The sequence below is a fragment of the Pantherophis guttatus genome, chromosome 2 (genome assembly GCF_059756535.1).
Source record: "Pantherophis guttatus breed Tessera chromosome 2, ASM5975653v1, whole genome shotgun sequence".
NCBI classification, from domain to species: domain Eukaryota; kingdom Metazoa; phylum Chordata; class Lepidosauria; order Squamata; family Colubridae; genus Pantherophis; species Pantherophis guttatus.
This window is the reverse complement of record NC_142064.1, coordinates 163,177,664-163,203,391: the sequence shown is the minus strand read 5'-3', so window position 1 is coordinate 163,203,391 and position 25,728 is coordinate 163,177,664. Positions and strand designations below refer to the sequence as shown.

At 39.4% G+C, this 25,728-nt stretch overlaps 1 protein-coding gene across 1 annotated transcript; it reads left to right on the top strand.

The window, feature by feature from the left end:
- Positions 1–1,436: 1,436 nt before the first annotated feature.
- TRIM47 (tripartite motif containing 47) lies at positions 1,437–25,019 on the top strand. Its single transcript, XM_034408623.3, has 6 exons — positions 1,437–2,502; positions 13,047–13,142; positions 15,242–15,472; positions 16,220–16,415; positions 19,819–19,893; positions 20,869–25,019. Exons 1-6 carry the CDS (start codon positions 1,837–1,839, stop codon positions 21,492–21,494), a joined length of 1,890 nt encoding a protein of 629 aa, XP_034264514.3. The 5' UTR covers positions 1,437–1,836; the 3' UTR covers positions 21,495–25,019.
- The last annotated feature ends 709 nt before the right edge of the window (positions 25,020–25,728 follow it).

Genomic DNA, 25,728 nt, shown 5'->3' with positions numbered 1-25,728 from the left:
AGCTGGAAAAAGATCAAAGTTGAAAATGAGTCAGATCTGGCTAGAGGTGGTTGAGGAAAAGATCCAGGAAAAATCTGTTATTTTTTTGCTAAACTCTTGCATTATATTTTCCTTGTCTGCCTATAAATTGGACTATGCTCATAATCTTCCAAGGCCATAATATCCCAAGAAGAGTAAAATTTAGGGGTCCATCTAATCCAGAGATGGCAAACCTATGACACATGTGTCAAGGGTGACAAGCCATGACCTTTTGGTTCCCCAACATTCAACAACTATTCTCAAAAGTACATTCCATTCCTGCACAATTTTGGAAGCTGTGGAGACCATTCTCCACTTCAAGAAGGAAGGCCTCATGTAACAAATAAACTGCAGGGGCCTTAAACAGAAAGAACATTGCCTGAGGGCAAGCAGCACATGGCAATACCTGTGGATTACACACAATTGGTCTGCATGTTTAAAAAATGTGTAAAAAATTATTTCTTTTTTGTTGGGGGGTAATGAGACACCAGCAGAGTAAAGTTGGGCATTTTCTGAATTTTTGACCCAAAAGGTTATCCCATCACTGATTTAATCCTAATACATTTTAGGGTGTACGGTTTATATCTTGCCTCCTGCTACTGGCTACCTCTCAAATAGCTATCTTTCCATTCATTAGAATGGTACTTTTGATTCTGAAGGACCTTTCATCAACCACCATGTTGATCCTTTGATGACATGTACTAATTTCTTAGTTTTAAATATCAATAGGTATCCACTATTACAAACCCATCCAATTATGCACAGTCCAACGTTACCAGCTTGTAAAAGGCTTAATTGCTGAGGAAGTGAGGCTCCAAATATTTATTCCCCCCCCCCAGTTTATAATAGTGGTCACAGATTGATTAAAAACAGAGAATGGAAAGAATAACATATTTCAGCTGTGTTTTGAGAAACTAGCACTAGGTGACGCTGGCCAGAGGTCAGGAACTGCCTTTTCAAGCTTTCTTCACCTGTGCATCTTTCCTAGGGAATAAAATCAATTCTTGGGACGCTTTGAAGACATTAAGAACATCTAATCTGCACAGCAATTGTATGGCTGAACATGGCAATTGTATAAATATGGTCCAAAATAGTCAGGTTTCATAAAAAAAAAAAGTTAAAACAGAAATTTAAGATAATCTTTGTCATTTTTTTTACTGTGAGTGCACTGGGCAACTTTAAAAATGAAATTGTTGCCTGCTCTCCAAAGAAAGTATATATCTACCCATACACGCTATATACATAGGTACAAAAATACACACACACACGCAAATATTAATCACTGTCCATTTAACTGCAGCAAAACTGGGTGGGGGAGCAGGAACCTGTCATTTATTACTCCTAATACCCTCGCTACCTGCCAGCACCCAACTATCTGCTGCTAAATTGGACGGGACTCGTGAGGAGTCATATGACGCAAATGTGTCCTGTTCGGAAAACTCGACGGCAGTCGGGAGGCGGGAACGGTCAGCTTCCCATGTTCTGACAAAAATTCCCTGGGATTCTTTCACAATTGCTCACACATTTTAATAGACTACGAAGGCGGGAAAAGCTTAACTTGGGTTCATTTCGCGCGCCCCGAGGAGAAGCAGCACTTTTATTTTTCTTCTAACCGAGGCGGGCGCCTCTTATAGAGAAACGCCGCGCACTGAGACGGCCCCTCGCTCGCTTTTTGGGGGCCGGCCGCGGCTGCCCGGTGCCGGGCTGAGTTGTTGCTGGGCGGAGTTGGCGCTTCCAGCCCCCTGCCCTGCCCTGCCTTGGGAAAGGGGGCCAACCCAGCGTCGCGCTCTTCGCCTCCTACCAGCTGACTTCAGCAGCATGGACGCGGGCTCTGGCCCCATTAGCTCCGCTCTCAACTTTCAAGAAGGTCCTTTCGGTTGCCCCATTTGCCTAGACGCTCTGAAGGACCCGGTCACCACTCCTTGCGGCCACAATTTCTGCTTGGAGTGCATCGGGGCGCACAGGCATCACCCCGGGGGCGTTACAGGAACCGGAGGACAAAGTGCCTCCCGCTGCCCCCTCTGCCAGGAACCCTTCCCAGCCGACCTCCCGCTCCGTAAGAACCACACCCTGGCAGAATTGTTGCAGCTCCGACAGCCCGCGCCGAGCAGTCCGGGCCTGGCTATGGCACCCGAGGAAACGTCGGAGCCGTGCGCTCCAGAGAACGGCGATGCCCACATCGAGGAGGTGCTGTGCGACTTCTGCACCGGCGGGGAGAGAGCTGAAGCGGCAAAATCGTGCTTGGTGTGCTTGGCGTCCTTCTGCGCCCCCCACTTGCAGCCTCATCTGAAAAGTCCGGCTTTCCAAAACCACCGGCTGGTTCCGCCCTTGCGGCACATCGAGGAGAGCCTCTGTAAATTGCACCTCAAGCCCTTGGAGAGCTTTTGCCGGACCGACCGCAGCTGCATCTGCCAGCTCTGCCTGACCCAGGAGCATCGGAGCCACGAAGTGGTGGCAGTGGAGGTGGAGCGGGAACACGTGGAGGTGGGTAGGGCTGCCGTCGGAGGTACAAAGGGGCTTCTTTGTGCGCCCTCATTCCAAAGGAGCGACGAAGGGCGCAACCTGGCCCGGCTGGCCGAACAAAGCCCTTAAACTGCGCTGGCGATTTCCAGCCTCGGAATAAATGGAAACACGCTGGCTGCCACCGTCGCTGGAAAGTTTGGCTGGACGTGTTAGGATTTAGGAGCGTTGTTAGGAGTGGTGGTTGAAAAAAAAATTACACATTGGAATGCGAGTAGGGCTTGGGGAATGCGAGAATCCGCGTTGGAAAGAGACCTGACTCAAAGTCCACCTAATAAAGCCTATTTCTATTTTAAGGGTATGGGCTCGTTCAACCAAAGAGGAATGAAAGGTAGTTTGAAGGCGATGGGAAGCACATTTCAGATGCTTAATTTTTAAGAGAAGAAACGTTTAAGGGATTAATGTTTAGGGATTACCTAAAATTTAGGAATTTTGAGGAAGGCTGTAATTACTCTAGGAGAGATGATTCACAGATGTTTGTAGTTAAGTTTCTGAAAAAAAGAGGGATAGGTTCCTGGCTGTTTGGGAGTTTTTCTTTTGGATAAAGAATGGGAAAGCATTCTGCTCAGTCTTGGAACCAAAATTAGCCCTGGTGCATAAGGCTGACCAGACAGTCTTTTCTCTAATAGAGATAATAGGGTAGAGTTAGATTTAGATACTGAAACTAGTGGGTGAAGAATCCTGCTCTAGGCAGCTGATTTAATTAAGTTAGATTCTCTTCAATCTGCTGGTTTCCAAGCATGCTGTGTCCACCAAACAGGAATTGAACTTCTGGGAGTAGCAATTCCCACTTGTATGTAGGAGTTCCACATTAGGGAAATCAGGATTACAAAATTGACTGCCTTAACCAAGGTTGGGGAACCACAACAGAGTAAAAGAGAAAGGGAAAGGGAGAAATCAGAGGACATTTTATATTTTTCGGGCTCACAAATAATATGGGACATAGGACATATCTGTTGCTGGTCTGCGACAACTGTAAATGGGAATGCATGGGCTTCATGAGAACCCTAATTCTGTCCTGTAATGTTTCATAGCAAAGGAATTCTTGGCGTGACTATCATATGATTCTTGATAGTCATTATATACATAACTTAAGAGAAGCAAGAGGTTTAGGGGTAAAAGTCCTGGGGAATTACAGATCTTTCATGTTGAAAAGAGCACAAGAAACATTTGGCAAAATGAAGGAACTATACAGTACTCTAAAATTAGGGAGCGGATATTTTTGTTTTTATTTTAATTTTTCTAATTTAAAATGTTCATAATCCTCCACTTATGACCAGTCACGTAACGACTATTTGAAGTTAAGTTACAGCAACCCCCCCCAGCTATAATCTGGTTTTGAAATTGCAATTACTGCAGAATCCCTATGGCCACTTGAACAAAATTTGGGTGGATTCGCCCTTACGTCCAACTACAGGGATGCTGCAATGCCCCATCACCTATCTCCCCCCCCCCCCAGCTCCCTGCAAGCCTTGGGCCTGCTTCCCACCACACTAGATCCAGTGGTGGAATTCAAATTTTTTTACTACTGGTTCTGTGGGCGTGGCTTGATGGGTGTGTCTTGGTGGGCATGGCAGGGGAAAGATACTGCAAAATCTCCATTCCCACCCCTCTCCAGGGGAAGGATACTGCAAAATCCCCATTCCTTACCCACACCTGGGGGAAGGATATTGCAAAATCTCCATTCCCATCCCTCTCCAGGGGAAAGATACTGCAAAATCCCCATTCCTTACCCACACCTGGGGGAAGGATATTGCAAAATCTCCATTCCCATCCCACTCTGGGGCCAGCCAGAGGTGGTATTTGCCAGTTCTCCGAACTACTCAAAATTTCCGCTACCAGTTCTCCAGAACCTGTCAGAACCTGCTGAATAGCACCCCTGACTGGGTCCCACACCGTCCTCCCCACTCCTCTCACCAACTGCTTACTTTTGTGCAGTATATTGGTTAATATTTGATATTCAGGTGATTGCTAAATGGTTTATAATTGCAAGATTGAAGTCGGTTTATAATTTGTCACTTTTCTGTTTTGCTTATTGCTATTCTTTTCAGAGGTTTGTAGTTATTTATAGTTATATTTTTACTAACTTAAACGTGAAATAAATAAAAGGGGTTACACTTTAAAGTAAGTTATGAACTAAATAAGAAGGTGGCAGGTTTCAATCCTGGCATTGTCTGTAAAAGGAAAGTTGATTAGCCTAGTTGAGAAAGATTGACTGTCAGAAGCCTTAGGGAACTAAGAGCTTGATCTTTGCATAAAGCAGCCCTGTAAGCTTGTATGATGAACACATAGTGCCCAAGGATGGGTGGAATAAGTGTTACAGAGCAAGATTAAGGCATAGAGGTACAAACCTCTGACCCTGCATGGCCTTTTGGAAAGTCTTTTTGTTGGCTTAGGGGCAATGGTGGGTTGCTCCCGGTTCTGTCCACTTTTTAGAACCAATAGTAAAAGCGGCAGGAGGCTCCGCCCACCCACCCAGACATCATAATTGATGATCTGCGCATGTGCAGAAGCTTCTGCGCGCATCCTCCCATCGTGAACCAGTAGTAAAGGTAAGTAGAACCCACCCCTGCTTAGGGGTCAGGGTGTTAGTTGAGCCCATAAATATGTTTTTTTTTAAAAAATATTTTTTTTATTTTTTAAAAACAAAAACATAAAATACATCTTTTAAGAACGAAATCTTGATCCGGTCATGAATAGGTACATTCGCGTAAGACACTTTAACAATTCTTTCCCGAATTTCCTCCATTACATCTTTTAACATAAAAATCAAAACACAAATTTTTAACAAATATTCTAACATCTTAATCTAAGTATTCACCTTATTATTTTATCATCACAAATCTTAATTTCCAAATAAACACAACTCTATTTTTATTTCCATTTAAGAATCAAATTTCTATCTATAGTCCTTCATCCCTAGACCCATTTCATCAAGTCTTTAAATCTTAAACTCTATTAACTTACATCTAATTTTCTTAAACTTATCATCTATTACCCTTTTCATTTTACACAGAGTTATTTCATACTCATCTCGCTTCATTTTAATTAATCTTCCAACATATTCTTCTTCACCCCATATCTATTGTTTTAACTAATTTCCAGCATTTTTATATTTAAACTAATTTCCAGCATATTCTCCTCCACACCTCCATCTATTGTTTTGGCTAATTCCCAGCATATCTTACTTTGGCTGTTTTCCAGCTTATTCTCCTCCACCCCTACATCTATTATTTTGGCTGATTCGCAACATATTTTATTTTAGCTGTTTTCCAGTGTATTCTGGAGCCCATAATATGTTGATTAGGCTTCCTTGGTTGCCATTTTCTATTTGAATTGGATGCTCTTTTATTATTTTGTATTGATATTTTGCATTTATTAGCTGCTTAGAGCTGCATTTGCACAGTGGGCAGCCATATAAGTAAATTTAAATTTAAAAAGATATTTTTTCCTATTAGAGTCATGACTAAGTTACTTTATACTGCAAATTATTCTTGCTCCCCTTATATTTGTTCTTTGGCATATTTCCAAAAAAGTCCAAAACCCTAAACTCTGGGCATTCAGCTGCAGTATTCTATTTTCTAAGACAAGAACAAGGGATGTGTAGACTAAAAAAGAGAGGGCCAATGGAAGAAATGACAACAGTCTTCCAATGCAAAAAAAGGCTGTCTCAGAGAAGAGGGGGTAGCTATGTTCTCCATAGAGCAAAAGGATAGGGCAGAAACAATCTCCAAACAATTGTTTACAAATAAAGATCCAAGCTCAAAATGAGGAATTTCCTAACTTGAAGAGCGATTAATCAATGGAAAAGCATGCTTCCTGAAGACATGGGATGGGGATTCAACACTGGAGGTTTTCAAGCAAAGGTTGGACATCTGTTTGATTGGGATGGTCTGAGGATTCCTGCCTCCAGCAGGAGTTTGGACTCAAGGATCTCCAGGTCCCTTCCAACCCTACGCGACTTTGAAAGTTTGTGGCGCCTTTGAAGGGCCTGAAAGCGTTCTTGGGGATCAGTATGCTGCTGGAGACTTTTGCTTTGCAGCTTGTGGGTTTCCCATTTATAAATTAAAATGATTTTTAAAAATACCTAGCAAGCACCCAGGGAGAACTTAGATACCTGCAATCACATGTTGTAGACTTCAGTCTTCGAGGATTTTTGTCAGATTAGTCAGTGGCAGGAATCATTTTTGTTTAGGGCAAAAACAACTGCACAATAACTTATATGGAAATATTTCCAGCTACCAAGCCTTGGGTTTGGCCCTGTGCAAGGTAGTTAATGATGGATGGGAAATCCGTGCTTGGGAGGGAAAAACCTCTGAGTTCTGAATTGCAGCCAGACAAGTAAATACAAAAGTCACAATGACTGGAACAAATTGGGGGGCGGGGGGGGGGAGGAGAATTGGGAGTAGTCAATTTTCCTCTGAAGTGAAATTTTGCACTATTATTTTCTCTTTAAAATAGTGCTGAGTTTACTAACTTGTAAAGGAATAAATATCTAGGTAGGAATTTGAATAGACAAGATTCTAAGATTGGGTTGTGAATGGGTTTGTAAAGATGTACATCCATTTGCATGCATTAAACAAATATTAATAAAAATCCCAAAAATGACTTGGCATAGAAAAGAAATATTAAACATAGGAACTAGCCAACAGGTGTCAGTCACAATCATTGTATTTTTTTATTATGCTGCTAATTCCATTAAGCTTTCTCCCAGATGTACAAACAACTCTGTACAGATTATCATGTTGAATTTTTTTCAAGAAAAGGCATGCTACTGAACATTGGCACTAAACTAGGGAAATAATATTTATTTTACACAGGCTAATCTTGGATTACACGTCTTTTTTATTAAAAAGTAGGTGATATTGCAAAAGAATATTATTCTAATGCAGAAAGAACTTGGTTAGGTAACAAAGGTTTAAAACAGCTTCTAGAGAATGAGTGTGGGAAAGAACTTTAAAATCTAGGAAGTGTTAAGAGTATTGTCTAAAAAGTTTGGAATGCAATTAACAGGTTGAAGCAATATATGGATAGGAACAGTTTGAAAAAGAAGGACTTTTCAGGAGGTAACAGTTACAGAGTTCATCAGAGAAAAGGACTGTCAGGACTATAGTATCATCAGAGCTGCAGTTTTTAATATCCTCTTGATATCTTCTTAAGCAATAATTTACGGGTTTTGGTTATTTTCAAGAATAAGTCATTAGATGCAAGTTTAGATGATAATCTGGGTCATGAAGGTTTAGCCACCCACAGTCAGGTTTGCTTACCATCCTGTGAGAACCAGCCATAAAATGATAGAGGTCCATAGAAATGTCAGTCCTGAGAGCCTTTCTGAGGATACATCCTGTTTTGGGGGTGGATTTGGTGGAGATCAGTCAGGAAAAGCAGACTGAAAGGAAGTTGTTTGGAAGGAAAAAGAAGGAAAAAGAGAAATTGAATGCTTAGCTTTCAGCAGTCTTCCTTAGAAAGAATTGTTTGGGGATCAAGAGAATCCAGAAATTAGTGTTTCAAATAATCAGAAAGGTCTTGGGAGAAAGACAAACATTTATTTGAACTTCTGGTGATTTGTGCCTGGCTTGCCAAACCATACACATAAAAGTAATCTATTTTGTTTGGATTTGGAAAGAAAGCGAAGAAAACAAGGAGCAGGGAAACTATATAGTCTGTGATTAATTCCATCTGATGCTAATTGGGCCTAGCCTAGTCTGATAGCTTTACTTCAGTGTGATGGCAGCAGTTCATTCCTTCCCTTGTAGCCCTTTCCCACAGTGTCTTAATCCAGCTCCTTTATTTCCGTTGGCTTTTCTCCCAGGTTCCAGTCCTTGCTCCGTTTGTCTTTCAGATTGCACTACTGGCGTTATTTTTTTCAGACACTCCCCTTCCCAGATGGCTCTGACTAAACTCCTGTCAGTTTTAGTTTAAGTCATTCTAAATTGTTATTCGGGAAATCCCACATTCTTTGGGCGTGCTTTGGAAGGATTGCTAAAACTTGGAAAAGTTTTCAGGGAGTACTTTCACAAGTCATTAAAATAAATCAATGCATTAACAGGGAAGCATTAAGTGTTGGTAAGTTTCTTAATTGGCAACATTCAGGTACCAGTAGTAGTTAAGTGTTGGATTAGGAATGGGGAGACCCAGTTTATCCTCAGCCACAGAAACTGGGTGATTTGGGGTGAGTCATGCTCTTGGCCCAGCCTACCTCCTAAGGGAGGAGAAGGATGCCTCCACTAGTGTACAGTACATTATGTACATTACTGAGCTTCTGTACAAAAGGTGGGGTGTAAAACCAATTAATGTAGTTTCAAAGGGTTATATTGTACACGCTGGCAAGTTTCCATCTCATCAAAGAATCTTGTCTACTTCGTTCAGGAGTGAGCAGCTTTCCCAAAATTCAGGACAGAACCAGTGGTGGGATTCAAGCAATTTAACAACCGGTTCTCTGCCCTAATGATTTCTTCCAACAACCAGTTTGCCAAACTGCTCAGAAAGTTAACAACCGGTTCTCCCGAAGTGGTGCGAACTGCCTGAATCCCATCACTGGACAGAACTTGCTCTCCTTCACCAGTTTGGTTGTAAAATATAATGAGACGGGAAAGAAGGGGAGATCACAGAAAGAGGGGAAGCAATCATTTTGACTTATCATTGACTTGTGGTTGTTTTCAAGTATGAGAATGGCTGTAGACCAGGGCTCCTCAAACTTGGCAGCTTTAAGACTTGTGGACTTCAACTAATTGAATTCCCTAATTTCTTCCCTTTTTAAATATGTAAATTTTAATTTGTTTTTAAATTATTGGGGTGTTTTAATCTGTCTGGGCCAAAATGATTTAATTTGATTTTATCTGGTTTTTAAATTTTTTGTATTTATGTATTTTATTGTTGGCTGTTCACCGCCCTGAGTCCTTCGGGAGTAGGGCGGTATACAAATCAAATAAACCATAAACCTAAACCTAACTCCCAGAATTCTGGGAGTTGAAGTCCACAAATCTTAAAGCTGCCAAGTTTGAAGACTTCTGCTGTAGACAATTGGCTTCAAATAGCTGGTTTTCAGCAGAGTAATTTTGGCCATTTTGATGTATTCATAGGGGTTAAGAATAGAAATAGGAGTAGTTGTGCTCCCAATGTCCCCTCTCTACACTTTCCAACCTTATTTTGGTGGAAGGAGGTCATGTTTTTTTTTTAAATGGCATTTGGCTGTTTTTTGTTTTTTTTAAATTTGATTTATATGCCACCCTTCTCCGGAGACTCAGGGAGGTTTACAATGTGCTCAGCAATAGCCTTCATCCTTTTGTATATTTATACAAAGTCAGCTTATTGCCCCCACAACTGGGTCCTCAATTTACCTACCTTAGAAAGGATGGAAGGCTGAGTCAACCTTGAGCCTTGGCGAGATTTGAACCTGCAGTAATTGCAGGCAGCTGGTCTTAATAACCAGCTTAATAACAGGGTACCTTAGACCACTGTACTACCAAGGCTGTTGAATATTAATACAATCTCTAGATTCTGGGTAAACTCAGATGCATTTAGAAGGCGTGCTGAGATGATAATACTCAAGATTCTTTTCATACTTACACTGTCTTTATACAGCATAATTATAATTGTTTGGGAAGTGGAGTAGTTTTTAAAAACTGGAAAGGAGTATTGCCTACAAATATTCATAACCTGTAATGAACCATTTAAAGTGCTTTAGTATTGTGATAAAATCTTTCACCAAGAAGCCCACGTAGACTAGTATATGTGTTTTGAAGAACCAGAGAATCTGGGTGTAGCCAAGCAGTCTATAGCAGAAGTACTAAGCCAGCACATTATCCCTGAATTCTTTCTCTTTGCCCTGCCTTCTTTCCAATCACTTTGGACTTCTGTTTCAGCATCCTTGGAAGGTAAAAGTATTCTTGCACAGAGATGGAAACTACTATAACCTTTATAGTGGAAGCAGGCAATCATTATAGATATATAGAGAAGAAAATTGGTTTCATCACTCCTAACGTATCGTTGCCTTCTATTTTATTGGATGCCCAAATGAATTTGCTCATCAGGGAGACTAGCTGATATGTTGGGAATTGTGCTCTAAAAATTTAAGGACATGATGGGAAGGGACTTGGAAAATCAATCACCTGCTTTTTTTATATACTGTATAATAAGCAGCTTATAATTGAAGAGACTGCTGAAGGTTGTAGCAAATGCCTGTGGTTATCACAGTATTGGTGAAAAAGGATCCCAGCGGATAATGCCATGATACAAATTACACAGCTATGATAACTACTACTATGATAAAAAGGATTTTCCAGGGCCCAGGGTTTTTTCTAGTTTTTTGGAAATATTGAGTATTTTAAACCATGTTTAAAAACTGTGTTTAAACTATATTTAAAATCTTGGTTTTATACTTCATTTTCACTTCAGATAGCAGAAACTTGCAAAGAGAGAGAATTCAAGGGTCATGTGGTTAGTACTTCTGCTATAGACTGCTTGGCTACGACTGACACAAACATGACTAGATTATCACTCAATGGTACCTAGGAACTAGAGAGTTGATTGTCCCTGGACAAGGAGGAACAGTAATTCAGAATTTATACTTAGTTAACTCTCAAACATGGTATAATCTCTTGCAGGGCTGCCCTCTCAGAAGAGAAGAGATTTTTCCTTGTTTCTGAGTTTCATATTTTTCTGATAAATTGCCTCCTTATATTTTCTGCATCCCTGATTCCGTTCAGATAAATCATCCAAGAGAGGCTGAATTATTCCAGCCAATCACTGAGGCCTACCATGGGCAAGCTAAAAGTTCAGTGATGTTTTATATCTTTGACATATAGAAGTTCTTGGGCTCTTTATCCAGCAGCTCTAATTATAGAAACATGAGTTGCAACGAATGGAAAGACTTTGCCATGAGGCTATGAAAATCCATTTTTAATCACAGTAGGCGTTACTGGAATAGGTGGACCATTTTCTTAGTTGAAATAAAGCAGTTCTTTGTATCCTAGACGCTAATTCTTTTTTCTAAGCCAGCGAGCCATAAATTGCCTCCAGCTCTGAAACCAAAGCAGCTTGGAGCTGTTGAATGAAAAGGAACATATCTATTAATTGTTCTCTCGCGGGAATAAAATGTTATCGATCCTGGTGGAACGGAGGAAGCAAAGATCTTCCTGTTTGGCAAAAATAGATGGCTTTTGGCTCAAAATCAAAGATGACTGCACTTGGAAAGGCTTAAATAAGTTGACTTAGTTTAAAGATAAATCTGAAATAACATTTGGTAGTTTGTGAGTGAATATAACATACATATAACACATACAGAAACAACCTAAAAGTGATTCTTCAGAATTCACCCCGCTACCCACAACAGGTGGCAGCATCCAGCTAATCCTGGCTGATGTTGAAAACAAAAACAAGGGACAGATTTAGGATTGGGATGGGAAATCAGGAAATCCCAGGACTGAACAGAAAATTCAGTGGCAAGACGTGTCCCTGTTATTTCCAAGAAACGCATAATTGAATTTGATCCCCAGGGAGTCTTATCTTCATGCAAGACCAGTATCAAGCAAACATGATCTTTTTCCCCCTGTATTGTTTTAATGATAGCAGCAAAATATTTTCTATATACTGTAGTTAGCACATATCACTTAGGAGCACATTGGTCACCGATCTGGGAAACAGTTGTGTTTTCAGAACTGTTTTCTGTTTAAGAAAAGGGGCAGCCTGGAGTGCTTTATCATTTAATCTTTTTCTTTTCCTCCCCTGGCTTTGTTTTAAGAGATCAGTGGGTTATTATGGCATCAGCAGATAAGCTCTCTTCTTACCACTCTAATTTCCTTGTTTTTTTAATAAAAAGGGTGTTGATTCATTCTGCCCTGGTTCTTTCTTGATAATGCAACAATTGGTCTTTTCATGGCAGCCCACTCGGACTGGTCTTTATCTCTGTCCAGGTCTGCTTTTTATCTCAGTCCAGCACATGTCATGGAATAGGAGGGGATCTGAATGGAGCACTTGTTCCTTACAATTCCAGTCAGAATAGAACAAAGCGATAAAGGAGGAGGAAATTTAGCCTGGTTTAAAGGCCTTGTAGGGAGAAGAGTGATGCTTTTGCCCAAGTAAATCATAACAATCCTGAATTTAAATTTAAATCTAAACCAACTCTGTGTATTTTGAGTTGTTCACCAGGCAGAGGGTTTGTTTTATGTTTGTATTACTTAAAAACAAAATAAGTAGGATTGAGAAAGAACTTTAAAAGCACTTGGTTTTGGATATAAGCAATAATAATGACTTTAGGGATAGAGAAGGATGAAACAAAATGGAAAATGCGGTCTTACACCTGACCTTTGACTGCATTTTGCACCTCCAGATAAATGGATTTATTTTAATCTTTAGAAAAACAGGACAGTTATAATATATATGTGTGTAGTCGTGATGATTGAACTGTAAATGTCATTTCTATACAAATTGTATAAAAATAATTGAAATGTAAATTTCTGTAAAGTTGAGATTTTGATTCTCTCTCCTTTTTTTTTCCTGCCTGAAAGGCTCAGAGGCCCAAAATCCTGAACAATATTGAAAATCAGCTGGATGAACTGGGAGCCACAATAGCACAAATGAAGAGGATAGTGGACCTCATCAAAGTATTTCACCACTTTTATTTTTTATCCCCAGTAAAAAGCAAAATGTTGAACCCTCTGAAACCTTTCCTTTCCACAGACTTTCCTCCCTTTATTGTCTGTTGTCAAGAGGTAACAAAAATAAACCATCCTTCCCCTCAGGAAGGGGTCAATGAGGTTAAGATGCTAGAGACTACAGTCCCAACATATCTGGAAAAACTGAGGAATGCTGTCTTCAAGAAGTGTCCACTTAGTGATTATAGGTCTGTTCTATAATTCTCTGTATTAATTAATTCGCATATAAATAAAGGACAAATGTACTGCTCCCCCATTTCTTATGCAAATATGTTCCTGAGAACTAAATTACAAATGCAACAAAATCACATGAGGCTTCTTTCCTTGTATAGCAGATATGACAGTGTTTAATGTTTGATCCCCTGGAATTGGGACCCCATATCCATAGAAAAGTAGTACTGTAGGGCAAAGATAAAGTTAATGGATAATTTTTATGATAGAAAAAAAGCTTCCTTATTCTATGAAATGTAGTAAGGATTGGATGCTGTTCCTTAGAAATGGCAAAACTCTACAATTTTACAAAAATTCCCTCAATTTGGGAATGGAATGTTCCTGATAATTCCAGAACATTCTATTCTGAATTTGCTACTTTTTGCGGTATTTCTAGAACAGCCATGGTGGTGTTTTTTTTTTTTTTTACTTCTTCCAGTTTCTTAGCCATAGTTAAGAGATGGGGAGTATTCTCATATCCCTCTCTTCTTTTTTCAGTATTGACATTCCACTTTAATGTTAGTTTTAAGTTTTCCACAGCAATATGATTACCCTGCAAAGAGAACGGCACAGTAAATTGAATTAGGAAAAATTATTAAAATGAGGGATGGAAAAGAAACTTGTGAATCTGGAGGACAAGGAAAGAAATGAAAAACACAAAGACCTTAGCTGTACTCAATTTGCCAAGAGATAGAGCCCTAAATGCATTTTTAGAAAACTTTCTAAGAAGCAGTTTTTATAAATTTTCAGGAAGAAGCAGTTTATGTTTTTCTTCTACAGTATTTTCTCATGAAATCCTCGAGTTTTAGAGAAAAACTCTTCTTTGATTCATTTGGGGAAGTTTATGTCAGTAGGAATGAGGGCACTTTATTTTTTGAACAGGGAAAAGGGAGAGGGGAGACAAACAGTTGAAATTCAGTTATTTTGCTGCCAAATTTAAGGCAAACTATCTTCAGATGCCATTAGCAGCAGATGGAGTGATGGAGGCAGGGGTGAAATCCAGCAGGTTTTGACAGGTTCTGGAGAACTGGTAGCGGAAATTTTGAGTAGTTCGGAGAACCAGCAAATATCACCTCTGGCTGGCCCCAGAGTGGGGTGGGAATGGAGATTTTGCAATATCCTTCCCCCAGGAGTGGGGAGGGAATGGAGATTTTGCAGTATCCTTCCCCTGCCACGCCCACCAAGCCACGCCCACAGAACCGGTAGTAAAAAAAATTTGAATTTCACCACTGGATGGAGGGTTGTATGTAACCCATGAAGTCACCTTTACTTTTCAGTGATAAACACCTATCTCACCCACTAACTTGGTTATTAAAAATACACATTGGATAAAGGATAGTTTTTCTCTAAAACTGGGAGATTTCATGAGAAAATACTATAAAGCCAATTTTGCCATAATTTTTCTCTGATTAGGAGTCTGAATAAGGATAGGAAGCTTTCTGTTCCCATTCCTATCTTTAACCTGCTTAAAGCTCTAAAAAAACAGTCACCAAATCTTCATCCCTTCTCCTCCTCCTCCTGGATCATTGCTGTACTAGTGGAAAGCCTTCTGGAACCTTCAGCAAACTGGAAGGCTCACTTCTCCTGATTTCTATATAATAGCCAAACCTGAGTGTAGAGTTTGGGAGAAAGGGTAAAAAATGTTGATTGCCTACTCTCCCCGTAGTTGTTAATAATAAAAAAAAAGATTCTTTCTTTTGATGGGTTCCATATTGTATTTTCACAGGCTACTTCTTAAAAGTAGGTTTCACGTGATAATTCATTCGTTCTTATTTGGGAAAGCTTGGTTTATTCACATTTTAGGCAATGATTTTTGTTGTCCATCTTTATTTTTTTAGGCTACTGCTCAGAAGGAGAAGGAAAAGGTCAGCAGTCTCCTTACCGAGGCCACCAAGGTCCTGGCAACCTTTAAGAAGGAAGTGCTTGGTTTCATTGAGGTTGATGAAAGAGCCATGCTAGGCGGAGCGGAGGAGGAACTGCGGCATAAAGAAAATCGACATGCCCTGCTGATGGAACACAAGCGGAACCTGGAGAAAGTCCCCAGTACAGACACCATCACTTTTCTCCAGGTGCGCTCCAAGAATTATTTTTGTAGGTGATTTAATTGCCAGTAGAGACATAGCATAGGCTTCATTGCATCTCTTCTCCACCTGGGCACTCAGGATGCATCAGCAATCCCCAGAGAAGGTCCAGCAGTAACTCTGGAGCTCTTGCTCAAAAGCCAACTCCATACCCATATCTATTTGCACAGTACAAATTTGTTTGGTTGGTACCTAAAAAGCCCATTATATGAAATAGCATCCAGGGGTCTCCATCAATATAGTCATAGGGCAGCAAGAGCTTTGTGCACTTGTCTTTAATATAAAGGGCTAGTGAAAAAGGATGCTATGCTTAATAGTTTGCGTCTATCGGGATGGTTCCATATGAGTGGATGAATGTGCTCCATATGTTTTTCTTCTATTATCCCACCACTTCTCTGCTTCTTATTCATCCAAGATCACATGTTCATTCCCATCAAGATCTCTACTAGGAAATGTTTTCCCATTTCTTTCACTCTTGGAGGCAAGGGGCCTTCAGTATCAGGAGAAGGCTCTCTTGGATTTGATGCTGTTCCAGATGAAGATCCAGGAAGAGAGTGTGCCAGTAGTTACAGCCAGTAGAGCTTGTGTACCCCTTCTTTCCCCCACTTCATCTCCTGCCACATCTGTGTTGAGTTTTTAAGCCAGTTAAGTGTTAGTGACCTGAGAAGAGCTGTATCTGCTGAATAGACCTTATAGACAAACAATTGCTGTAACTTTGTTTGTTTTCTTGACCAGGAATTCCAGGCATTAAAAATAGCAGCTGAGGAAAAAAACCTTGCATGTTCAAACTTCCCCAGAGAGCTGAGTTTTATTAAATCGAGTCAGGCCGTGTTTGCTGTGAAGGAGCTGCTGGGAAATATTTGCAAGAACCAATGGGACCAACTGTCAGGGAAGGGTGAGAATGGACCTTTTCTTCATGGGATACCAGAAGGTTTGTAATTTATTTGTTTACTGAATTTTTATAATTATCCATCTCATAATGGAAGAAACCCTGAGACTTGGGCAGAATTCTTGTCCTTCGAGAGTTGCCCTTCAGCTGAAGTACCAGATCTTTATGGCTGTAGAATAGGAGCTATATGTCACCAGTGGAGTCTGGCGACATCCATTCACTGAGACTGTCCATTATGCTAAGAAATGGTCCCAACCTTTGTGGCTTGGCGGCCAAGCTAGAGGGGACAGGAGAACCGGGCTATGTGAGCAGTGGGCCAGCGCACGTGGTCCGCTAGTGCAGCCAGTTCCAAATAGGCCGTGACCTGAGAATTGGAGACTCCTGTGTTAAGCCACAGTATGGTTTCTTCAGTTTGGCTTAGTTCATTGGGTTTGCGTATTTAATTCTTGGCTTATTCAGCATTCTATGATAAAGTATTCATGATACTTGCCCTAAGATGTCAGTTTTGTTGTTATCTACATGTAAGTCTTAAAAGCTCTGTCAACTGTTCTCACTGTGAGGTTCTTGTTCCTTTTCTTTCATGCAACTTTTCAGAGTTTCATATGTATAACTTTCATATTACTCTCTGATTTTTTTCTGAAAGTACCTAATTCTTTTTTTCTTGTGCAACAGTGGCATGCAAACTTTGCTTTTTATGGTAAACTATTCTGTAGAGTTTTGATAAGTCTTTATTTTAGGACTTAGATGGGGGAGGATATTCAAATCCACTGGCTACGATTTATATCTCTTAAGTCCCCTGTGGCACTATAGAAGGGGCACAAAAACAATTTTGAGTTAGCATTTGTGATTAGCAGATCAAAATGAAATGCTAGCCTTTCAAGGTGAAAAGAAGCAAGATAGGCACCATCTAAAAAAGATGCAACTGACAAAAAATGCAAGATAGGAAGAATCTAAGCGGTCTTAGTTATTTAGGCTTTTAATAGCACTCAGATGTTTCAAAAATGACTCAAATATATAAACAGGCAACAAACAGACATCACTAGGTGTGGTTACTGGTGGTTTGGGAAACATATCCAAAGCTGGTGTCCTTGAAATAACAGAACAGAGACAGGGTTTTTACTTGTTAGTTTTTGATTTCCAGACTCTTATCCTGCCAGATTCAAAGCTCATGTTGCTTATTCAGTTGAAGATGAAGATTGCTGGCTCATTTCTAAGTTTGAAATCTTAGTTGTTTGTGTTTTCTTTGTGCAGCTGTTTAAAACATTATTACATTAGAGCTGTTCCGCATCTGACTGTCACTGGCAGGGAAGTTTGGATTTTAATGGTAATTAACAAATGCTTATGTTCTGTAGCAAATTAAATAGAAATATGTAAAAGAACTGCCAGAGCTTTTTGCAGTACATACTGTCACTTCACCATCTTGCCAGCATTATTACCTTCCCCACTCCCACCCCTATTACATTTAGGTAGAACTACAGATAGTCCTCGAGTTATGACTACAATTGAGCCCAAAACTTATGTTGCTAAGTGAAACATTCATTAAGTGAATGTCCAGGAGCCTGGATAGCTCAGCAGACTAATGCATTGTAATTTAACTCCAGCTGTCTGCAATTAGTAAGTTCGAATCTCACCAGGCTCAAGGTTGACTCAGCCTTCCATCCTTTCTAAGGTAGGTAAATTGAGGACCCAGTTTGTGGGGGCAATAAGCTGACTTTGTATAAATATACAAAAGTATGAAGGCTATTGCTTAATGCACTGTAAGCCGCCCCGAGTCTCCGGAGAAGGGCGGCATATAAATCAATTTTTTTTTTAAAAAAAAAGTGAGTTTTGCCCCTTTTTACAACATTTCTTGTCACGGTTGCTAAGTGACTCACTGCAGAGGTTAAGTTAGTAACACGGTGGTTAGGTGTATCAGGCTTTCCCATTGACTTTGCTTGTTAGAAGGTCACAAAATGGGATCACGTGACCCCGGAACACTGCAACTGTCATACATACCATATGAACCAAGCACCCGAATTTTGCTCACATGACCATAGAGATGCTGCAACAGTCGTAAGTGTGAAAAGCGGTCATAAATCACTTTAGTGCCGTTGTAATTTTGAACAGTTAGAAGTCAGATACACATCAGGGATGAAAATCACTGCTTTTCCCTGAAGGAAAATAAAATGTTTGCATTCCTCCCTCCACCCCACCACACCCATATCCTTACATCATGTTTTGTACATTTGTTTGATCATATGCAAAACAAAAATGGAAATGGATCTTATGAAAAATTATTTTTCTCTTTCAAAGATCTGCTCAGGCCAATAAGCAAAAAGCAGGGTGAGGCAGGGTTTTTTTTCTGTAAATGGTAAAAACAGTTCCCATGCAAACTCCACAGAGCCTGTGTCAGCCCTTGGATGTAGGCCAGGTCAGGAAACAGCAGCACAAGAAATAATAGATCTCCATTCTATTGATATACTATAGGCTATATTAATAGACCCTTGAAAGCCTGACGTTTCTCATCCCTGCTCTCTTATACCAAAGAGAGTCAAGGTGGGACAGTCTTGAGTTTTTTTCTTGTCTTTCCCAGGTTAAGGTCATGTTTTCCCAACACTTACCACTATCTTCTTCAAGACATCCCCATACTCATTTATGTTATTTAGTTCTCCAAAAAAAAAAAAACCCAAAAACCCAGTTTGGCAATTCTTTTAGCTGTCAGTGACAATGTATGATCACATAGCATGAAGTGGAATGTGGAGACTTTCCCATAAATACTCTACCATTTTTTGATCCCCCTAAAGTCTTGGCAGTAACCCACAGAGTCCTTTGAAAATTGGCTCCACCACTTATGCCCAGTCCAAAAAAGTTGTGCATTATATATAGAAAGGGACAAGTTCTTGTAAAATCAAGGAAAACGTGCTACCTCAACTGAGTTTTCTGCTGGCATCCCTACCTGTAGTTTGCAAATTATACAGAATTCACAATACAGCGTTAGAATTGGGACCTTATGTTAACATATGTAGTTGTTCTCTTGTGATGCATTATCAGCTTTAAAATGTTTCAGGATCCAATCTGGGTCAATCACTGGGACCAGAGGTTTAGTCTTCCAAGCTTTCAGAATCATGATGGAGCCCATCCTCAGGGAACTTGTCTCTCACCAGAAAGTGAATCTGACCAATCCAGATTGCATCCTGCAACATTATCCTGGGACGCATATATCTGCCTTCATTCCTAAAAATGTTTTACACAGCAGGTGATTTTAAGCCTATATATGTTCTATGAAGATCACAGAATGTAAGGCATAAGAAGATATGCCCCCATCTGGCTGATATCAATTTGCCTTCCTCTAAAACCAGGAAGAAGTTACTGTTTTGGGACAAAAGGCTTCTTTATGGTGATGATATTTTCAGTTCTGTCTGCAATGTTGACATTATATATTGATGACAAATTCTTCTTTTCACAGTGACAATTGAACCGCAGGTTTCAGAAAGGAGCATCAACCCTGCCAGTTTGGAATCACGAGATTATTTTCTCAAATGTAAGGTCATTTGTTTTCTGCATTTTTCTCCTTGGTTTTCATGCCTTGTTTTTGACTGATAAGATAACCTTTATTGTCATTTTTTAATGGATTGAAACATCATACAAAATTCTAAGCAGTGGTATCTCCAGCGATATATCTTTATTTTTTCGGCAGAATAGAATAGAATAGAATAGAATAGAATAGAATAGAATAGAATAGAATAGAATAGAATAGAACAGAACAGAACAGAACAGAACAGAACAGAACAGAACAGAACAGAACAGAATTCTTTATTGGCCAAGTGTGAATGGACACACAAGGAATTTGTCTTGGTGCATATGCTCTCAGTGTACATAAAAGAAAAGATACGTTCGTCAAGAATCATAAGGTACAACACTTAATGGTAGTCATAGGGAACAAGTAAGCAATCAAATCATATTAGGAAACAATCAATATAAATCGTAAGGATACCAGCAACAGGTTTACAGTCATACAGTCATAAGTGGGAGGATATGGGTGATAGGAACAATGAGAAGATTAATAGTAATGTTTTATGTAGCGTTTTATGATGTTTAAAAGTATGTTTTTAATTGTTACCTAGCTTTGTTTTATTTGCTGATTTTTAGTGTAAACCACTTTGAGATGTCTAAATAAGAAGTAGTATATAAATATTTTAACTACAATAACTAGCATTTTAAAATAAATGCTCCTACCACTCTGAAAATATTGTGTGCATGTATGTATTTATATATAGCATATATTGCAAATACATATACATCTCCTGTCACTCTGAAAATGCAAATATTGTGTGTGTGTATACATACATATATATATATACGTGTATGTATGTGTGTATCATATATTGCATACACACACGCATATATAGATGGTTTAATATGAGAACACTGCTTTTTGTGGAGAGAGGGCTTGCTTATTCCCTGAGTCTTCCTTGTTTATCATTTTCAAGCTTTTTATATATTTGCTTTTGTACAGCTGCATTCATCATTGATTTGGACAGTGATACTGCTGACAAGTTCATCCAACTCTTTGGGACCAAGGGGGCTAAGCGTGTGCTGAATCCCATTGCTTACCCTGAGACCTCAACCAGGTTTATCAACTGTGAGCAAGTATTGGGTGAGAATCTTATGAACCGTGGCAACTATTACTGGGAAGTGGAGATCATAGATGGTTGGGTGAGCATTGGGGTCATCACTGAAGATTTCAATCCCCAGGAATCATATGACCGGGGCCGCTTAGGCAGGAATGAGAAGTCATGCTGTCTACAATGGAACGGCCAGAACTATGTTGCGTGGTTTGGCGGATTTGACTGTGTTATACAGCAGCCATTTTTTCATACTATTGGGGTGTACTTGGAGTATTCAGAGAAGGTGCTGACATTCTATGGAGTCAAGGATTCCAAGATGACTTGTCTCCAGCAGTTCAAAGTGGCTCGCTTCAAAAAGGGGCATTTTGACCCTTTCCAGAATAAGATCAACCACCAGTTTCCAGCACTGTTCACACATAACCTCAAGCCAGCCTTTTTTCTCGAAAGCGTAGATGCTCACATGCAGCTCGGGCCTTTGAAGAAAGACTGTGTTTCAGTACTTAAGCGGCGATAATTTGGTCAAGGATAAATAATTGGAGAAGTAGGATGTTTGTGACATCTCTGCTGGAGCACTGCATCATCTTTCTGAGTTAGTGTTGATGAATTAATCATACTTGTTGCTGCTCTTTTTACTTATTTGATAAGTATCAACATTTAAAGACGCACTTTTCAGCAAAATGTTTTCTTCTCTTGGACATAATTAGGGATCGTTTACAAAGGGCTTGATCTAAAGCAAAAGACATCTCCATTTCATCTATATGAACCAATGGTATCTCCAGAGACTGTGCTCTGTTTCATAAGTAATACATGGATCAATAATCAATGGTACCATGGAAACCCATCTTCATAATAGCAGGCAGAAAAAATACTACCACTGATCAAAAAAATGTATGCTAAAGGCCATCACTTGTTTTTAAATGTCGCTAGATGAATACTGCTCTTCCACTGCATTTGAAAAAAAACCAATTGTGGAGAAAACAATGGTGTCAGCTGTCAGCAGAGCAAATGACATATATGAACAAATATATTCAGCTTTGGATTACAATAGCAAGAAAAACAATATGGGGCTGTGGGGAGCTTTAGTTGATTCTTAGCTTAAATCTAAATTTTAGTTTAAATATTAGAAATATAACTTTGAGATTAAATGAAGCATCTATGGCTGTGTGTCAGCCCCGCTAGGTAGACCAGTTCAGGAAATGATCCACAAAGGAAGAATACAATTTTTACTGAGATCGGCTATAATAATTGAGTCTTGCAAGTCTGATTGTAATATACCACCACCTCCTTGTAGTGCAGTGAATTAGGGTGCCATCTGCCTGAGCTGCTTCCAAATGTTATCTCGTTTTGGATTTTAAAATGTTCCTGTTACTTTTGTCTAGGTAATGATTCCTGTATGTTTCCATCACAGTCACATTGCATTCTCTGTACTTTAATGCTATATGTGCCTGTTTATTAACATTGGGTTAAAAAGTGTACAAAGTAAACTGAGTTGCAGATCTGAATGTGAGGTACTCAAGAGATGAGTATCTGCACAAGAAGAGCAGAATGTTTAAGACTGGGTTGCAAGTTTCCCTTTCCTTACAGCATCTTACAGGCACAGAAGTATTATAAAAATGGAGATTCAGTAGCTTTCTGCAATCACTGGCTGGTTGAATCTGATGGAAGTTGAGGCTTATTAGCCTCTGAAGGACCGCAGATTCCTATTTCTATGATATATTCTGCTTTTCTTAGCTGTATTTTGAGTACATATCCATTGAAGTACAATGGAAAAAAGACTCAGAGAATAGGGATTGAACTTTCATGTATAACAAGGATACGAAGTGTATAAAATCCATTCTTTTCAAATATACTAAGAGAACACTGTAAAACATTTATAAATTTACCATAATTTAGTCATGGTGGTAGAAGTGGTGAGGAAATTCTAGCTGCTATTGTTAAAAAAAAAAAAAAGATTTCAACCTATGAGGAGACCCAAGTTTTTCATTAAACTTAGGCTATTTTTAAATTGTTTTGTGACTTTTTTTAGATTGTTTTGTTTAGAACAGGATTGACAGCTGAGTTCAAATAAACCATCCATTGAATTCTTTCTAGAAGATAATATGCTATGAGCATTCATAATGTAAATTAGAATTGAATGAGGAGAAAAATTAGAGACAGGTTTTTTTGCAATCACAGGAAGATTTTGTTCTTTGAAACGTTAATCTAATGCTAGCCCACTTCATTAATTCTGTGATCTCAGGATTACATTGATACAAGAGAGTTTTGCAGTATTAATGAGTAAATTATTTGCCTTCAAAACGTATTTTGTTACATTATATCCTGTATCCAAACTGAAAGTATAGTAAATTTGATTAATCATGAAATTAATTTAATAAGAGCACTTTTCTTTGCTGCTGGGCCTCACTGAAATGTTCCTGCCTTTCATTAAAAAAATGTGGGGTCCTTATAGTTTTGTTTGTGTATCCTTCCCTTAATGAAAGCACTGCAGCATAGTGCTGAAATACACGCCTTGTGTTTTTTTTTTCAAAAAAAGTTTTCACCATCTTTCTATAAAGGAAAAAAATGATATGTACATGATGTACATATTGAATTGCATGTTGCAATCTAGTATCTTAAATTTATATCCAATTAATGTTAGGAAGGTTACAGAATTTAATAAATAGATTACATACGTTTGAATTTGTAAGAAAGTCAAAGTAGTACATAATCCACTCTACTTTGAAATTAGGACTTTTTAAATATTTAAAGATGGTTAGTTACTGAAATAGATGGAGCCATCACTGCAGGACTTGACAGAAGGGGCACTCAAGATGGTGGAGAGGATTTCATTGTCCCTAACACAGGGGTGTCAAACTCAAGGCCTGGGGGCCAGATTTGGCCCACAGGGTGCTTAGATCTAGCCCGCGGGGCCACCCTGGAAATAGCGAAGGACCAGCGAAACCAGAGTTCGCAAGGGCCGCACATGGCTCCCCCTAGCTCTGTTTTCACTGGCAGAGGGTTGCAAGAGGCCATCCTAGCTGAAAATGGAGCTTGGGAGCCCGTTTTCGCTGGCAGAGTGCTTGGGCCACCACATGCCCCCACCCGACACAAGTGATATCATGCTGGCCATGCCCATCATGATCCCCCCCAAGGTCAAACACAATCCTAATGCTGCCCTCAATGAAATTGAGTTTGACACCCCTGCCCTAACAGGACAGAAGGCACAGTTCTGTGAAGAGAGGATCTACATGCAGATGATCCCAGTTAGGGGAGGTAGACACTTTGCTCCTTCATTTTTATGATGCAGCTATTGTAAGGGGTGAGGTCCTGTATTTTGTGATTTATGGAACAACTGGTTGATGGAAGCAAGGCCACACTTAAATTGAGGAGTTTGTAGAGTTGTGTCAGACATATGACTGGGACACGATTTTCTTTTTTAAAAGAAAATCCTGTTCTCACCCCATTCAGGATGAGAATTGATTTTTTTTTAAGGTGTTAAGGTGAATTAAAGTGTAGGGGTTTTTTGAGTCATCTGCTTCAGCTTCTCAGGAAACTACATCATTATATTTTATCAGTCATGCTGCCAAGTTTGATAGCAGAGGGGAAGCTTCAAATGTTATGAAAAGGAAATGTGGAGGCTAGACACCAGTGAGAGGCTGCAGACTGGAAATTCCTTTATATTTCCTGGTTAAAGATTAACAACAATACAAATCTTTAGGGCATGAAATCATTTATAATCACATGATAATTATTCTTAGACCATTGAATACAACAGGTATTCTAAGCTTTCTAAACAATCCAGCATTAATCTTGTCATAATGTGGTTAAAAATTAATATTCCTAGCTCTCATTCATTACATTATGGTCTTGCGTAGTTATTCTTCCACATCTGATCATAAGGTTTCATTTGTACACAAGGTTCTCAGAGCATTTAGTTTGGAAGAAAACTTCGGAAAAATGTGTTTTATCCACAGCTGGGCTAGCCAGGAAATTTTGTTATAAAAATCCATGGCATAAACCACAATAAATTGGAATTAAAAAATTGTTCAAACCACAAAAATATGTTTTTATTTATTTTGCTTTGGCAGTATATGTGCCTGTTCTATGTGGCAAAGACTAAAAGTCAAGCTTGTCTCAGTTCCATGTGCTTTCTGCTACCTTTATGTGGCCTTCAGATGATTTACTCCATTTTATTGTAAAAAAAACATACAGTAATGTTGAAGGAGGGTGAAATGAAACATTGAGCTAGTACATTCTGGTGTTTGAGAAAACTAAAAATCTGGTTAATGACATCTAATGGTTCAAAATTACTGAGATAGCTAAAAGGGCAGACTCAAAATCATGAGTTGTTCTTTTTCCATTCACACTTATTAATGGTGAACTTAATGCCCTCCCTAAAGCATTGAAGCAGCAAATGGGAGAGGAGGCATTACTTGATTATTCTTGTTGGCATTCATGACCAGAATAAAGCCAAATGGATTCTCTACATATGCTCTTGAGCTTCTAATATAAGCATCTGTGTTTTATACACAATGAGAACAGCAGAGAAGATATGTTCCCATTATAAAAACGCTGCATTTTTTTTAAGAATTGGAGGGATCCATAGGAGTGGTGTAATGGCAAATGACGAAACATGTATATCATGCAGATGCAATGAGTTACATGCTTGTACCAGATATTAGAAGATGATGTAGGTTAATACTTGCATAATATCACCATGTGCATTGGGCATCATCACTTTCACAGATACCCCTCAAAACAGGTTCTTG

Coding starts and splice junctions, on each gene's coding strand:
- TRIM47 (XM_034408623.3), top strand. CDS start 1,837: ATGGACGCGGGCTCTGGCCCCATTAGCTCCGCTCTCAACTTTCAAGAA. Junction 2,503..13,046: donor TGGAGCGGGAACACGTGGAG/GTGGGTAGGGCT, acceptor CCTGCCTGAAAG/GCTCAGAGGCCCAAAATCCT. Junction 16,416..19,818: donor TCTTCATGGGATACCAGAAG/GTTTGTAATTTA, acceptor TTCTTTTCACAG/TGACAATTGAACCGCAGGTT.